The sequence below is a fragment of the Myotis nattereri genome, assembly GCF_964212035.1.
Source record: "Myotis nattereri genome assembly, chromosome: 15".
NCBI lineage: Eukaryota > Metazoa > Chordata > Mammalia > Chiroptera > Vespertilionidae > Myotis > Myotis nattereri.
The window spans coordinates 34,180,828-34,198,559 of NC_138090.1; the positions used below are offsets into that span (position 1 = coordinate 34,180,828).

Here is a 17,732-nt window from a genome sequence, read left to right on the forward strand (position 1 = left end):
CCACCAGCAATGTATGAGTGATCCAGTTTTATTGAATCCTAGCCAGCACTTGGTATTATAGCTCTTTGTCATTTTAACCATTCTGATAGGTGGGTAGTGAGATCTCATTGTGCTTTTAATTTGAATTGCCTTAGTGGAAAGTTATGTTGAACATCTTTTTATATATTTATTTGACATCTATGTATCCCCTTCAGCTAAATGTCTATTCATATCTTTTTTTTTTTAATATATTTTATTGATTTTTTACAGAGAGGAAGGGAGAGAGATAGAGAGTCAGAAACATCGATGAGAGAGAAACATCGATCAGCCGCCTCCTGCACATTTCCCACTGGGGACGTGCCCGCAACCCAGGTACATGCCCTTGACCGGAATCAAACCCGGGACCCTTCAGTCCGCAGGCCGACGCTCTATCCACTGAGCCAAACCGGTTTCGGCTATTCATATCTTTTGTCCATTTTCTAATTCAATTGTTTTTTTACTGTTGAATTTTCAAAGATTTTTAGATATTCTATATATGTGACTTAAATATTTTCTCCAAATCTGTAATTTGTCTTTTCATCCATATAACAAGGTCATTTGCAAAGCAAATATTTTAAATCTTGACAAAGTTTAATTTATCTATTTTTTTCATCTTATGAATTGTAAGGAGTTTTGTTTTGTTTGTTTTGTTGTTTGTGGTGTCAAGTCTAAGAACCCTCCACCTAGTCCTAGGTCCTAAAGATTTTCTGTTATGTTTCTTTTTTAGTTTTACATTTTCATTTAAGCCTGTGATTTAAGTCCATTTTGGTAGATTTGAAACTTTTTTTTTTTTGCCTATTCATGCCTAGTTGCTCCATCACCATTTATTTCAGCAGTTATCACTCCTCCATTGAATGGCTTTTTCACCCTTGTCCAAAATTAGTTGGGCACATTTGTCTGGCTCTACTTCTGAGTTTTCTATTCTGCCCATTGATCTTTATCACTATCACTGCCAGTACCATACTTGCTGCAGCTATATAGTAAGCCTTAATATTGGAGTAATGCTTTCCACTTTATTAATTTTCAATTTTTTTTGCTATCCTTGGGGCCTTTTTTAAAATATAAATTTCAGAATAAGTTTGTCTGTGTCTACAAAAAGCTTGCTGAGGTTTTAATAGGAATTATTAAACCTATTGTTGAAGTTATAGAATGTACATCTTTAACTCTGTTGAGTCTTCCAATCCATGAACACAGCATATTCGTCCATATATTTTTCTTTAATTTGCTTTATTAGCATTTTATAATTAATCATACAGATTCTGAAAATGTTTTGTTAGTTTTTTAAACTAAGTATTTCTTTTTTTCTTTCGATTATTTATAAATGATATAGCATTTTTATTTTGGTTTCCACTTGCTTGTTGTCAGTATATAGAGTTCAGTTGACTTTGTACGTTAATCTTGTATTCTGTGACCTTACTCAATTCACTTATTTAGGTTTTTCCTTATAGATTCATTCTTATAGACAATTAAACCATCTTCAAATAGATATTTTTATTTCTTTTTTCCAAACCTGTGCCCTTTATATCTTTTTATTGCCTTACTAGAAGCCCGGTGCATGAAATTCGTGCACTTGGGGGGGGGGGTCCCTCAGCCTCGCCTGCACCCTCTTGTGGGAGCCCATGGGGGATGTCTGACTGACGGCTTAGGCCTGGTCCCCTGGTGGTCAGTGCACATCATAGCGACTGGTCGATTGGTTGACTGTCTGCACCATGGTGGTCAGTGAATGTCATAGTGAGCGGTTGAGTGGCCTTAGCATATTATTAGCATACTAGAGGCCCGGTGCACAAAAATTTGTGCACTTGGCGGGGAGGGGGGGCCCCTCAGCCCAGCCTGTGCCCTCTCGCAGTCTGCGACCCCTCGGGAGATAACAACCTGCTGGCTTAGGCCTGCTCCCGGGTGGGAGAGGGCAGGCCCAGTCCCTAGGTGCAGCCCCTGGTCGGGCTCAGAGCAGGGCCAATTGGGGAGTTGGGGCGCCGCCCCCTGTCATGCACAGAGCAGGGCGATCGGGAGGTTGTGATGCCAACCTCAGTCATGCTCAGGGTAGGGCCGATTGGGGGGTTGGGGCACTGTCCCCTGTCACACTCAAGGTAGGGTCGATGGGGAGGTTGCGGTGCCACCCCCTGTCACGCACAGAGCAGGGCCAATCAGGGGGTTGGGACACTGCCCCGTGTCACTCACAGAGCAGGGCCCATCAGGGGGGTTGGGGCTCTGTACCCTGTCATGCACAGAGCAGGGCCAATCAGGGGGTTGGGGCACTGCCCCCTGTCACGCACAGAGCAGGGCCCATCAGGGGGTTGGGGTGCCACCCGCTATCACCCACAGAGCAGGGTCGATCAGGGGGTTGGGGTGCCGCCACTGTCACATTCAGGACATGGCCAATGGGGAGGTTATGGCTCTACCCCGTCACACACAGAGCAGGTCTCATGGGGGGGTGGGGGGGGCGTTGTTGGGGCGCCGCACCCTGTCACACACAGAGCAGGGCCGATCAGGGGGTCGGGGAGCTCCCCCCTATCAGGCACAGAGCAGGGCTGATCAGGGGGTTGGGGCGCCTTCCCCTGTCACGAACAGAGCAGGGTGGATAGGGAGGTTGTGGCCCTGCCCCCTGTCACACACAGAGCCACAGGGTGATCAGGGGGTTTGGGCGCTGCCCCCTGTCAGGCTATCCCGGTGCTGGGAGGCATATTATGCTTCTACTATATAGGGTAGAGGCCTGGTGCACAGGTGGGTGCCGGCTGGTTTGCCCTGAAGGGTGTCCTGGATCAGGGTGGGGGTCCCGCTTGGGTGCCTGGCCAGCCTGGGTGAAGGGATGATGGCTGTTTGCAGCTGGTCACACATCCTTCAGGGTGGGGGTCCCCACTGGGGTGCCTGGCCAGTCTGGGTGAGGGGCTGAGGGCTGTGTTCAGGCTGGGGGTGACTGAAGCTCCCAACCGCTCCTTTTTTTCTTTTTTTCTTTTTTATTCTGGGCCAACTTTAGCTTTGAGGCTTGGCTCCAGCTCTTAGGCCTCCGCTGCTGAAAGTAGGTTTCTGGCCTTTGCTTACAATGTTGTGATCCTGCTGGCTGAAGCCCAGTGGACTAAAGCAGGTTTCTGGGGTTTTGTTTAGTTTCTATATTTGTTACATAGTTGCTTAGAGTTGCAGCACAGAGGCCTGCAGCGGCAGGCTGGGAACATTGGAGTCCTCCGTCACTGAAGCAGGCAAGCCTCATCTTAGTTTCAAGCTGCCTGACTGCCGGCTGCCATCTTGGCTGACAGTTAATTTGCATATTGCCCTGATTAGCCAATGGGAAGGGTAGCAGTCATATGCTAATTACCATGTTTCTCTTTTATTAGATAGGATTACGCTTCAATTGGTTCAATGGCCAACCAAACGACTGGACACTTAGCATGTTAGGCTTTTATTATATAGGACTAGAGGCCTGGTGCATGAAATTTGTGCACTGGGGGAGTGTCCCCTCAGCCCAGCCTGCACTCTCTCCAATCTGGGACATCCCTCTCACAATCCTGGACTGCTGGCTCCTAATCGCTCACCTGCCTGCCTGCCTGGTCACCCCTAATGGCCTCTGCCTGCCTGCCTGATTGCCCCTACTACCTCTCCCCCCCCCCACCAGCCTGATCACTCCTAACTGCCTCTGCCTGCTGGCCTGATCACCTGTAACTGTCCCCCCTGCCAGCCTGGCCACCCCTAACTGCCCCTGCCCATCACCCTGGTTGCCCCCAACTCCCCCCCTCACCTGCCTGGTTGCCCCTAACTGCCCCCCCTGACAGCCTGGTCACCCCTCACTGCCACCCCCTGCTGACCTGGTTACCCCACGCAGCCTGCTGTTTGGTCGTTGCATGAGGGTGTCCCAACCAATTTGCATATTACCCTTTTATTAGTATAGATTGGAATGGCTAAAACATTAGTAAGAGCAGACATCCTTGCTATTTTCCCAGTTTTAGAGGGAAAGCATTCAGGAGTTCAGTCTTTACCATGAAATAGGATTTTAGCTGTGGGGTTTTTTGGTTTTTTTTTGTCAAAGCTCTTTATGAGATTGAGGAAGTTCCCCTCTGTTCCTAATTCCCTAAGATTTTTTTGGTTATATTAATATGATTGTGTGATTTTTTCTTCTTTGGTTATTGATATGAGGGACTACCATGATAGGTATATTGCTAGATTTTTGAATACCGAACCAAGCTTTTATACCTGGAATAAATACCACTTAGTCATGACATGCTATTCTTTTTATTTATTATTGTATTTGATTAGTAAAATTTAATACTGGATTTTTTCATCTAAGTTCATGGGAAATATTGATCTGTACTTTTCTTTTTTGTGCTGCTTTTGCCAGGTTTTGGTATCAGAGTAATAATGGCCTCATAAAGTAAGTTGGGAAGTGCTCTCTTTTATTCCTTTTTTTTTTTTTTTTTTTTTAGAAATTGTGCAAATCATTCTGTGACTGGTAAAATTCTTCAGTGAGACCATCTTTACATGGGGATTCGTTATTTTTTGATCTATTAAATTACAAATTCAGTTTCTATAGTTGTTATAGGACTATTCAGATGACCTACTTCATTTTGGCTGAATTTTGGTAGATTGTGATTTTCAAGGAATTGGTTCATTTCTTCTGTGTTGTTAGTTATTTGTGTAAAGTTATATGTAGTGTTCTTATTATCCTTGTAATGGATTATCTATGTACTAGAGGCCTGGTTCATAAATTCCTGCACAGGTGGGGTCCGGCTGGCCCACCCTGATCAGGGCCAATTGGGCCGGGCCGGCCAGGGGGAAGGGGTGTGGGAAATTGGCCAGCTGGCCTGCCCCCAATTGGAGTGGGGGGAGCCGGTTGGGGCCGGGGCTGGCTTGGGGGAGGGACTGCGGTGGTTAGCAAGCCAGCACTGGCCCCTGGTCGAATTCCCGGTTGAGGGGACAATTTGCATATTAGCCTTTTATTATATAGGATAATTCATTAAAAAGTTGATCCTTGAACAACAAGGGGTTTGAACTGCACAGGTACACTTATTCAGGATTTTTCCCAATAAATATAATTCATATTCATTTCCTATCAACATTGCACCTGCAGATCTAACCATATATGCAGAGAGTCTACTGTATGCATTGTTCTATGTCATTTTATATTAGGGACTTGAGCATCTATAGATTTTGTTATCAATGGGGGTCCTGGAACCATTTCCCTGTGGAAACCAAGGGATGACTATAGTTAATTTTGGGGGGAGTCAAATGTTATACAGATTTTCAACTGTGCAGGGGTTGGCGCCCCTAACCCCCATGTTGTTTAAAGGGCAGCTGGATTCTATATCCATGTATATGAAGGATATATATATATATATATATATATATATATATAATCTCCTTGTAATCATAAAAAAAATTTTAGACTTTCTCTTTCCATTCATGGATTATTTAGAAATATGTTATCTGGAAGTGTTTGGAGATTTTCCTGTTGCTTTTCTTTTATTGATTCATAGTTTGATTCCATTATTGTCTCATGTGAGGGCACAGTCCACAAAAGTCTTCCCTTATTTCTGACACCAACAGCAATTTCAGGAGTTTCCAAGACCACCCTTAGGTTTAATAATTCACTGGAACAGTGATGGTGAACCTATGACACGCATGTCAGAGGTGACATGCGAACTCATTTTTTTGGTTGATTTTTCTTTGTTAAATGGCATTTAAATATATAAAATAAATATCAAAAATATAAGCCTTTGTCTTACTATGGTTGCAAATATCAAAAATTTTCTATATGTGACATGGCACCAGAGTTAAGTTAGGGTTTTTCAAAATGCTGACACGCCGAGCTCAAAAGGTTCGCCATCACTGCACTAGAAAGACTGATAGACCTCACTGAAAGCTATCATATTCACAATACAGCAAAAAGATACACATTAAAATCAGCCAAGGGAAGAAGTACATAGGGCAGAGCCCAGGAAGGTTCTAAACACAGAACCTCCAGTATTCCTTTAACCCCAGAATCATAAGCATTGTTAACTTTTCCTATCAACATGCATAACAATATGCATGGAGTATTGCCAAATATGGAAGCTCACCTGAGCCCTGATGTCAAGAACTTTTATTGTGGCTCCTGGTTGCCGGCTGACTTTTAGTGTCCAACCTCCCAGGAGGTAGAACTGATACCTTAGTCTCTAGTCTCTTTAGAGTAGAATTGATGCCACATGGCTCAAAGCATCATGAATTCCACTGTTAGACTCTCTGGTGGCTGTGGTCTCCAGGTAACAAAGACTCTGTAGAGATCACCTCCCTGGAGATGAATACAAAAGCCAGAGCTCTCTTTGGTTAAGGTTAAGTTCTTTACTATATATATCACAAGAACATACTCTATATGAGTTTGTTTTAAATTTAAAATTTGCTTCATGACCTAGAATATGGTCTATTTGAGAAATGTTCAATGTGTACCTGAAAACATTGTGTATTCACTGTTGTTGGGTGGCATGCTCCATAAATGCTGGTAACATCCTATTGGTTGATGGTCCCATTCAGTTCTTCAATATCCTTGCTGATTGTCAGTCAAGTAGTTCCATCAATTGCTGGGAGTAAGGTATTTGAGTAAAGTATTTGTATATTTCTCCTTTAAGCTTATAATCAGGTTTTGCTTCCTGTATTTTGAAGTTCTGTTGGTGGTACTAATTTTCTTTACTCTGAAGTCTGATTTGATATTATTATAGCCATTTCTATTTTCTTTTATTACATTTACTATTTATATATTTTACTATTTACATTTACTATTTATATATTTTTGCTTTCAACATATCATTATGTTTGACATGACATTTTTATAGTCACCATGTAATTGGGTCATGTTATTTATTTATTGTGCCAATCTCTGCCTCTCACCTGGTGGTTTAGACCATTTACATTTAAAGTAATTATTGATATGTTAGGGCCATGGTTGGCAAACTGTGGCTCGCGAGCCACATGCGGTTCTTTGGCCCCTTGAGTGTCGCTCTTCCTAAGCCTTAAGAGTACCCTAATTAAGTTAATAACAATGTACCTGCCTATATAGTTTAAGTTTAAAAAATTTGGCTCTCAAAAGAAATTTCAATCGTTGTACTGTTGATATTTGGTTCTGTTGACTAATGAGTTTGCCGACCACTGTGTTAGGGTCATTTTATTTGTTCTTTGCTGCTTCCCTCTGTTTCTTTTTCTTCTTTCTTTTTCCTTGCCTACTTGTAAGTTGATCAAATAATTTTAGAGTTCCATTTTGATTTATTTATAACTAGTGGCCCAGTGCACAAAATTCGTGCACATTAAAAGGGGATTAATTAGAGGAAATATTTTAATATTGCTATTTGCCCTTTCTCTGTAATGGAAGTGTCAGAGATAAAAGAAAATTAATAAAATGTATATGAAAATTTTCCACCTGTCAGAGTCTGGGGCACACTACGGGACCCAGAGTCAAGTCCCTGCACAGCCATAGCAACTCAAAATCATGCGAGACCCAGACACAGCCAGCCCCACCCACATTGGGCGAGATCCAGACCTGGCTGGCCCCACCCTTGTCAAGCCCCACCAGGCAGGGGGCGCAGCTTCAGGTCCCCCACAAGCCCTGCCAGGTTGGGGGGCACAGCTTCAGGGCCCCCGTCAAGCCCTTCAGGGTAGGGGGTGCAGCCTAAGGTGCCCCGGCCTGGCTCTGGGGCAGGGGCCGCACCCTGAGATCCCCCAGCCTGGGCTGGGGGGCACACCTTGAGGTCCCCATCAAGCCCTGGCAGGTCGGGGGCATGGCCTCAGGTCCCCGGCCTGGGCTGGGGCAGGGGGCGTGCCTTGAGGTCCTCCGTCAAGCCCCATGGGTGGGGGGCACAGCCTGAAGTCTGTCATCAAGCCATGTATGGCAGGGGGCACAACTTCAGGTCCCCCAGCCTGGCACCGGGGTAGGGGGCATGGCCTGAGGTACCCTGTCAAGCCCCATCAGGCAGGGGGCACAGCCTCAGGTCCCTGCTGATTGCTCATTAAGGCTCATTACAGGAACTCAGCCTCCACTGTGGGTGCAGCCATCTTGTGTTATGGAATTCCTGCCTCCACTGTGGGTGCAGCCATCTTGTGTTACGGAATCCCTGCCTCTGCTGTGGGCGCAGCCATATTGACCATTACAGTGTGATGGTCAATTTGCACATTCCCTCCTTATAAGATAAGTTGCTTTTTTAAAAAATATATTTTACTGATTTTTTACAGAGATGAAGGGAGAGGGATAGAGAGTTAGAAACATCGATGAGAGAGAAACATCAATCAGCTGCCTTCTGCACAGTCCCCACTGGGGATGTGGCTGTAACCAAGGTACATGCCCTTGACCAGAATCAAACCTGGGACCCTTGAGTCCGCAGGCCAACGCTCTATCCACTGAGCCAAACTGATTAGGGCTGGGTCTGGGTCTCGTGCGATTTTGAGGTGTGGCAGGTGTGCGGGGACTTGACTCTGGGTCCCGTAGCATGCCCCAGATATGTAAATAGTAAACATATCAAATTTAATTCAAAACATGTCACCATTTTGTAGGTCAGGAATTTGAGAAAGCCTTGGCTGAGCAGTTATTGATTGGGGTCTGTCATGTGGTTCTGGGTGGGTGCCAGTGGGCTTCAGTCATCTGAAGAGTTGGGTGATCACTTGGAACTTAGCTGGGGCTAATGACCAGGGTGACTACACGAAGACTCTAGCATTATGCTCTCAGTATGGGTGGACTTCTTTGATGGAAACTCCATTTCTCAGAGTTAAGAGTTAAAAGCCTCATCTGGTCTCCATTTAAATTTCCTCTGTAGTATGAATTGTTGTATAAGGAGTAAGATATGGCTAAAGTCATTCTTACAATAATTTCATTTGAAAAGTTCTCATCTAATGTAACTTTATGGTGTTGTATAAGACTTGAGCTATGGCTAACTTTCATATTTATCATTTTTATATGACCAGTAAGATATAGGCCATAGGTAAAGATTATGCCCTACACCCTTTATTTTATTCATAGGGTTTTTATCCAGTTAGAATTCTCTAATGTTGAGCAAAGAAGATGCTAAGTGCCTCCCTTTCTCTAGTATAACTTTCTGATGTCATATAAGGCATTATTGTGGCTAAAGGTAATCTCACATTTATTACATTTGTCTGCTATTATATTAAGATTTAAACTACAGTTAAAGTCTTTGTACATGCATTATATTCAGATTCCCAGTTTTCACAACATTCATAGTGTCCCTCTACTATGAATTCTCTGATTTGAACCATTACCATACTGATAATATTCAGTTTTTTCTCTTCAGAACAAATTATCTCATACTGTGAAAGTGCCGAGTTGTTTGGTAGTATCTACCAAAGCCACCAAATGTAGATATGCCTCAGGACCCAGAAATTCCACTCCTAAGTATATACACGAGGGAAATAAATACATGTACATTTAATGACTAATATATTCACAAAAGCATTACTTATTATGACCCTAAGCTGTAAACAAAGAAAAAGCCCACCAATAGATTGGATGTGTTGCGATATACTATCTAATAAAAGAGAAACATGGTAATTAGCCATACCTCCACTACCCTTCCCATTGGCTAATCAGGGCGATATGCAAATTAACTGCCATCCAAGATGGCAGCCAGCAGCCAGGCAGCTTGAAGCGAACAGGAGGCTAGCTTGCTTCAGTGATGGAGAACTCCAATGTTCCCCGCCTGCTGCTGCCGGCCTCTGAGCTGGCAGTTTGAAACATTGTTACAAATATAGAAGCTAAACAAAACCCCAGAAACCTGCTTTCAGCCAGCCGGGATCTCAGAGCTGGCTGGAGTTGAAACAGTGTTTCGATTATAGAACCCAAATAAACCAGATACCTGCTTTCAGCAGCCGAGGCCTCAGAGCTGGAACCAAGCCTCAGAGCTAAAGCTGGCCCAGAATAAAAAAGAAAAAGAAAAAAAGGAGCGGTTGGGAGCTTTAGTCACCCGCCAGCCTGAAAACAGCCCTCAGCCCCTCACCCAGGCTGGCCAGGCACCCAAGCGGGACCCCCACCCTGATCCAGGACACCCTTTAGAGCAAACCAGCTGGCCCCCACCCGTGCACCACGCCTCTATCCTATATAGTAAAAGGGTAATTTGCCTCCCAGCACCATGATCAGTGGAGCCGCGAGGCCTCCCGACACCGGGATCAGCGTGACAGGGGGCAGCGCCCAAACCCCGATTGGCCCTGCTCTGTGTGTGACAGAGTGCGGTGCCCAAACCCCCCCACGCCCACGGGCCCTGCTCTGTGTGTGATGGGGTAGAGCCATAACCTCCCCATCGGCCCTGCCCTGAGTGTGACAGTGGCGGCGCCCCAACCCCCTGATTGGCCCTGCTCTGTGGGTGATAGTTGGCGGCGCCCCAACCCCCCCCCCCCTGCCCCCACGGGCCCTGCTCTGTGTGTGACAGGGTAGAGCCATAACCTCCCCATCGGTCCTGCCCTGAGTGTGACAGGGTGTGGCGCTCCAACCCCCTGATCTACCCTGCTCTGTGTGTGACAGGGGGGGTGCCCCAACTCCCCTATTGGCCCTACTCTGTGAGTGACAGGGGGGAGTTCCTCAACCCCCTGATGGCCCCTGCTCTGTGCGTGACAGGGGGGAGCTCCCCAACCTCCTTATCGACCTTGCTCTGTGCGTGACAGGGTACGGAGCCCCAACCCCCCTGATGGGCCCTGCTCTGTGAGTGACAGGGGGTGGTGCCGCAACCTCCCCATCTACCCTGCCTTGAGTGTGACAGGGGGCAGCGCCCCAACTCCCCAATCAGCCCTGCTCTGAGCCCGATCAGGGGCTGCACCTAGGGATTGGGCCTGCCCTCTGCCACCCGGGAGCAGGCCTAAGCCAGCAGGTCATTATCTCCCAAGGGGTCCCAGACTGCGAGAGGGCACAGGCCGGGCTGAGGGACCCCTCCTCCCCCCCGAGTGCACAAATTTTTGTGCACTGGGCCTCTAGTACTTATATAATGAATAATGAAATTCTATACAGAATAAAAATACACAAATTTCTGCCACATGCACTAATGATGAGTTTTTTTTGTTTTGTGTTTTTTTAAAAATATATTTTATTGTTTTTTACAGAGAGGAAGGGAGAGGGATAGAGAGTCAGAAACATTGATGAGAGAGAAACATCAATCCGGTGCCTCCTGCACACCCCCCACTAGGAATGTGCCCACAACCAAGGTACATGCCCTTGACTGGAATCGAACCTGGGATCCTTCAGTCCGCAGGCTGATGCTCCATCCACTGAGCCAAACCAGTTAGGGCGCTAATGATGAGTTTTAGAGACACAATAATGAATGAAAGCCAAATATGAAAAAATACATGATATATAATCCAATTTATATAAAAGTTAACAATAAGTAAAAACTATAATGTTAGAAGTTAGAACTTTGGTTAACTCTGAGGAGGTAACAGTTTTTATTCCATATTTTCAATGAGAAATACAATTCATACCTCCTTTCTTTTCAAGTCTTTTGTTCACAGTGTGGTTCACATACCAACTGTATATTACTGGTTCACAATTAGGTAGGTATTGAAATTAAAAATAAGTAATTTTAAATATGTATAGCAACTTGACAGAGACATTTTATATCTAATGAATGTAACAATAGAAAACTGGGGATTGTATTTTCAATGACTTTTGTCATTTAATTTGTCTAGTAATTATTTTGTGTGTATGTTTTATAGGCTAGCAAACAGTAAGTAAATATGTGATATAGTACCTTAAACTGTTGACTATTATTACACTTGCAAGCAACATCATATACTGGGTTTACTATGACTTGAAAAGTTTTTTACTAAAAAAAGAGTCACATCCTTTACTATATTCCAATGATTTCTACCTTGTGAGTTTTCTGATGGACAATGAGATTTGACTTACAACTGAAGAACTTACCACATTCTTTACATTCATACAGTTTCTCTCCTATGTGAGTTTTCTGATGGCGAATGAGGTTTGACTTCCTACTAAAGGCTTTGCCACACTGAGGACATTGATTGGATTTCTCTCCTGTATGTATTCTCTGATGAACAGTGAGGATTGCCTTCTGGCGAAAGGACTTCCCACATTCATTACAACTATAGGGTTTCTCCCCTGTATGAATTCTTTGATGGAGAGTGAGGGTTGTCTTTTGGCAGAAGGACTTTCCACATTCATTACAAATATAGGGTTTCTCTCCTGTGTGAGTTCTTTGGTGTACAGTGAGGGTTGTCTTCTGGATAAATGCCTTCCCACATTCATTACATTGATATGGTTTCTCTCCTGTGTGAGTTCTCTGATGATCAATGAGGTATGACTTCTTTCTAAAAGCACTTCCACACTGAGTACAATCATAGGCTTTCTCCCCTGTATGTATTTTGTGATGCCTGGTGAGGGTTGCCTTCTGGCGGAAGGATTTCCCACAATCCATACAAATGTAGGGTTTCCCCTCTACATGTGTTTTCTCATGAAGAGTGAGGGCTGTCTTTTGACGGAAGGCTTTTCCACATTGACTGCAAACATAAGGTTTCTCACCTGTGTGAATTCGCTGATGCTCAATGAGATATGACTTCCTTCTAAAGCTATTCCCACAATAAGAACAATGAAAGGGTTTCTCTTCTGTTTCAGATCTCTGATGTATAATAAACATGGACTTCCTGCAGAGGAAATTCCCATATTTGCTATATGCATGGGACTTCTTCTCCATAAGATTTTGTGGATGGACACTGGAATTTGACTTTTCAATGAAAGGCGTTCCATCTTTATTGTATTCAAAGAGTCCTTCTCCTCTATGAGTTCTAGTATGTGTAAATAACATTTCTTTCATAAGGAAGGAATTTTCACATTCATTATGTTCAAATGATTGCTCTGGAGTTTGAACCTTCTGATGTTTAATAAGCTCTTGTTTATTACTCAGACTGCTTTCTGTTTGTTTACAGAGATTTTCTGCAGTATGAGTTTTCTCATGCTTTGTATTGAGAAGTGATTTCTCCCATCCGTAACCCTCACCAAACTTCTCTCTTACAGGGCTTATATTTCTAATGACTAATTCTGAAATATTTTTCAAAACCTTTCCATCAGGTTTATATTCATGTAGTGTTGTTTTTGAAATAATACAGTTCTTGCCTACAGTAAGTGTCTTCCCCAAAATATTATTTTTTTCCTTAATTAGTCTTTCATGGTTGATGAATACAACTGATCTAAAATGCCTATCTTGGTATTGTTTAAACTTCATTAAGACATCTTCATCTTTCCCATCTTCTTCTAGAAAAGAATACAATAAACAGTGTAAGTCTTGATATAAATGTTATGAATTAGACATATATACAAACAATCTATTGTACAACTGTCTGTCTCACTATTGTGATCTACAGAAAGGCCAAAATAAACTACCTCTTGGTAGACAAAATGCATGGAACTTAAACACAAATCCTGCTATACTGTTAAAATGAAGAATAATTGGAATAAGCAAAGAACACTCATATCTTTGACATATTGTAAATATAAGTTACATCAAGCAGGTCTAATTAATACAAGGGCAAGTAAGCAAAAGATGGTGAAAGTGGCATTATTCTTGGAATGGGGAGGGTTAGAGATGATGGAGTGAGCCTATCAAGAGTACTAACCAGTAAACAAGCAAAACTGTTCAGGTGGAGATGAAAGCATATATACTTATTTCCTCATGCCTAAAAAGGTGTTATAAAGGTGTCATTTGCTATCTATAACAAATGAACTTTATCAAGCACTCATTTTATTATTTTGAAAGAAACGCTTATCTATATCTAGGCCCTAGCTCTCCATATAACTGATTTATTTTCTCTTGAAAGGGAAGAATTAGAAAAACATTTAATTAGGAATTATAAAATAAACCAGAGGACAAAGCATACTTTCAAATGAACATAATCACTGATTGCTGCTATATCTATTTATTTTTCCAGGGGGATGGTCAATAACTAAATTCTACTGATCATCAATTCTAATTGTCCCTCCTTTCAATTTGCTGAAGTACTTTTTCAGTGTTAGAGAAAGATGGGTTCAAGTTTTCCTCCCAATGCAGTAACATGCCTTAAACTCTGCTATTCCCTACTGGGACTGTGAAGGACTAGATTCTTCAGTATATGTGTATAGCACTCATTGACCTTACCTATTATCCTATATAATAAAGAGCTAATATGCTAATTAGACAGACAGCAGAATGACCTTCCACAATGACCTTCTGGAACAACCAGTGGTTGGGGGGCAGGGTCGCAGGGCCATGAGGCAGCAGGGGCTGCAAGGGCCTACTTTTGCACGAATTTTGTGCATCAGGCTTCTAGTTTTTCTTATAAATTCTTGGCAAATTTTACTACTGTTATCTTACTACAACCCACATCCGGTGGAGCAGTTTTAAAGATGGGTTTATCTTACCCATATTTGTACCTTATTTACAATAGCCCGACTGGAAACAGCCCAATTATCTATGAAAAGGTAAACAGGCAATATTGTGTCATGTAATTATACAAGGTAATACTACTCAGCAATAAAAAAAGGGGGAGAAAACCTACTGATGACAAAGGGATGAAGCTAAAACATTTTTCAGAGTGAAAGCTTTATGCAAAAGAGTAAATATTGCACAATTCCACTATGTGTAGTCCTAGAACATGTAAAACTAATCTGTATTGTAACGGGAGTTACATTGCCATCCTGAGAATCTTAATCACCTTCAAGAACATGCTACTACTCAATTTATCCAAGCCTTCACATATTCTTTCTATCCTTCAATGTCTAATTTGTCTGAAATTAGAATATAATTATAGTCTGGACTACCCATTTCAAGAAATATTCCAACAGTTTCAATGCGGGAACAAGGAGACATATGAAACACTTTCAATAATAAAGAATTTATATTAAAAAAGACTACTAGTATATTTTGAGGATTAAAAATGGTGGGAGAGTAGGAGGATGCTGCACAGACATGCTCCCAGGAATAAGCTGGAATTACAACTGAAATATGGAAAGGCTTCCTGAAAAATCAATAGAAAACTCACAGGATAGAAACTTGATACCCAAGGACTGAAGGTGGAGACCGCATAGAGACTGGTAGGAGGGACGGAGGCACCAAAGGGCTGGCCAGGCACCCACAGATGGCAACTGAAGTCCTGGAGAGACATATCAGCTGTGGTGGGGTGCCACTGAGAACTCTGGGATCTAATCCCCAATTTTGGCTCCCCAGCGGAGAGCACCAAACTGAGGAGGGTACCCACATAACCTCTAGCTGTGAAAAGCTGTGGGGTGCTGTCTGCCAGGGAGTGGCAGCTGAAAGTTCAAGCACCCTCTTAAAGGGCCAATGCATAAAAATTCCCTGTGAAGCCACCCACCTTATGCTCTGGCAGAGGGAGGGTGAAGTGGACTGGGGCTGTGAGAGCAGAACCCAGGACTGGGGATTCGTGGGGATAAAGCTCAAAAGGCATGCACCCCAAGTTTCCTGGGCTGAGTCATTCCCTCACACAGTGGAGGACATATTTCCCAGATAGACATTTGTCTTGCCTGGGGAGAAGACAGTCAACACAACCTATTGGAAAACACCTTGCCCTGAGGCCACTTAAGAGATTAAAAGTAACAACTAGCCTCCAGGCAGAAGCAACTGCCCCACCCTGTTGAAAAAACTCTCACCACACCTGAGGACAATTGCCTGGTGGCAATTCAAGTCAGAATCCTGTTAGTCTGTAGACAGAGGTAGTCTCTGGAGGCTTTGAGTCTTTGCCTGGTTCAATTTGTAAGAAATAGCCTTGCCCTAGCCAGTTTGGCTGGGTGGATAGAGTGTTGGCCTGCAGACTGAAGGGTCCCAGGTTCGATTCCGGTCATGGGCATGTGCCCGGGTTGTGGGCTCGATCCCCAGTGGGGGGTGTGCAGGAGGCAGCTGATCAATGATTCTCTCTCATCATTGATGTTTCTATCTCTCTCTCCCTCTTCCTTCCTCTCTGAAATTAATAATATATATATATATATAACAGCCTTTAACATTGTCCTGCACTAGAGATTGAGAGGTATAGAGGATCTACCTAAAACATAGTCACAAACCCAAACAGACAACCAAAATGAGGAAACAAAGGAACAACCCCCAAATGAAAGAACTAGTGAATTCTCCAGAAGAGATAAATGAAGCAAAGATAAGAAATTTATCTGAAACAGAGTTCACAGTATTGACTGTAAAAATGCTCAACAGCATGAAAAAAGATATAGTAACTATGAAAAAAGAACAGTTTGAGATAAAAGAATGACATAACACAAATAAAGAACACATTGGAAAGAATACATACCAGATTAGGGGAAGCTGAGGAGCAAATCAGTGAATTATAAGACAGTTGAAAATATCAGTCAATCAGAGAACAAAAAGAAGAAAAAAGTAAAAAATAGGAAGACAGTTTAATGGAACTGTGGGACAGTGTGAAACATAACAATATTAGAATAGTAGGTGTGCCAGAAGAGGCAGAAAGGGAGAAAGGAATAGAGAAGGTGTTTGAAGAAATAATGGCAGAAAAATTCCTTAACCTGGTAAAGGAAAAAGTCACACAAGTTCAGGAGGCACAGACAACCCCAAACAAGAAGAACCCAAACAGACCCATGCCCAGACACATCATAATTAAAATGCCAAAAATTAAAGACAAAGAGAGAATCTTAAAGGCAGCAAGAAAAAAAAAAACCTGTTACCTACAAAGGCGTTCCCATAAGGCTGACACCTGATTTCTCATCAGAAACTCTACAGGCCAGAAGGCATGAAGTACTCAAGGTAATGAAAAGCAAGGATCTGAGACCAAGATTACTATATCCAGCAAGGCTATCATTCAAAATAGATGGTCAAATAAAGAGCTTCCCAGATAAAAAAAAAAGGCTAAAGGAGTTCATCACCACCAAGCCAGCATTACAAGAAATGCTAAAGGGATTTCTGTAAGGGATTGCTGAGAAGAAACAGAGAGAGAAACCTAGCCATACAGAATTGAGATGACTATAAATAAGTACCTCTCAATAATAACCCTAAATGTAAATGCATTAAATGCTCCAATCAAAAGGTGTAGGGTAGCTGAATGGGTACAAAAACATGACCCAACTATATGCTGTCTACAAGAGACCCACCTCAAAACAAAAGTCACACACAGGATGAAAGTGAAGGGAAAGAAAAAAATTTTCCATGCAAATGGAAAAAGAAATAAAAAGCTGGAATAGCAATACTATATCCAACAAAATAGACTTTAAAAGCATCATGCCAAGCAAAATAACCCAGTTGGAGAAAGATAAATATCATATGATCTCACTCATTAGTGGAATATAATGAAAAACAAACTGATGGACAAAAATAGAGCCAGAGGGGGGAAAATATACTAGAATATAATAGAAGTAATCCTGTTATTTGCAGATTTTTAATATTTCCTACTTTTGTGGTATTAAACTATGTTAGTACAGTTTTGGTAATATTATTATACTTAAATCCTTTTATTCTTGAAATATTAATGTTTATTGCATGTAATATTATTATATGTAAGATCATTTTTCTGGAATAATTGGTGTTTATTGCATGTAACATTATCATATTTAAAATCGTTTTTCTTGAGAAAAAAAGACTATATTTCAAATTAGAATTATCAGGGTTAGAGTTGATTGGATTCATTTTATTGGATTCATGAGCTCCAGGTCTGATCGTTTCAATTCCACTTATTATGGGATTTTCTCTTTCCAAAAATTATATTATATCACTACTGATTCTATAATTTAATAAAGCAAATATTTT

At 42.4% G+C, this 17,732-nt stretch overlaps 1 protein-coding gene across 1 annotated transcript in view; it reads right to left on the reverse strand.

The window, feature by feature from the left end:
• Positions 1-11,046: 11,046 nt before the first annotated feature.
• Positions 11,047-17,732, reverse strand: part of LOC308531455 (uncharacterized protein) — a gene marked incomplete at its 5' end in the record, with an annotated part of 45,305 nt that continues 38,619 nt past the window's right edge. The window contains one exon of the mRNA XM_081108383.1: positions 11,047-13,231. Within this exon, the coding sequence (XP_080964509.1) occupies positions 11,811-13,231 (1,421 nt within the window). The 3' untranslated portion in view covers positions 11,047-11,810. The remainder of the gene's footprint in view (positions 13,232-17,732) is intronic.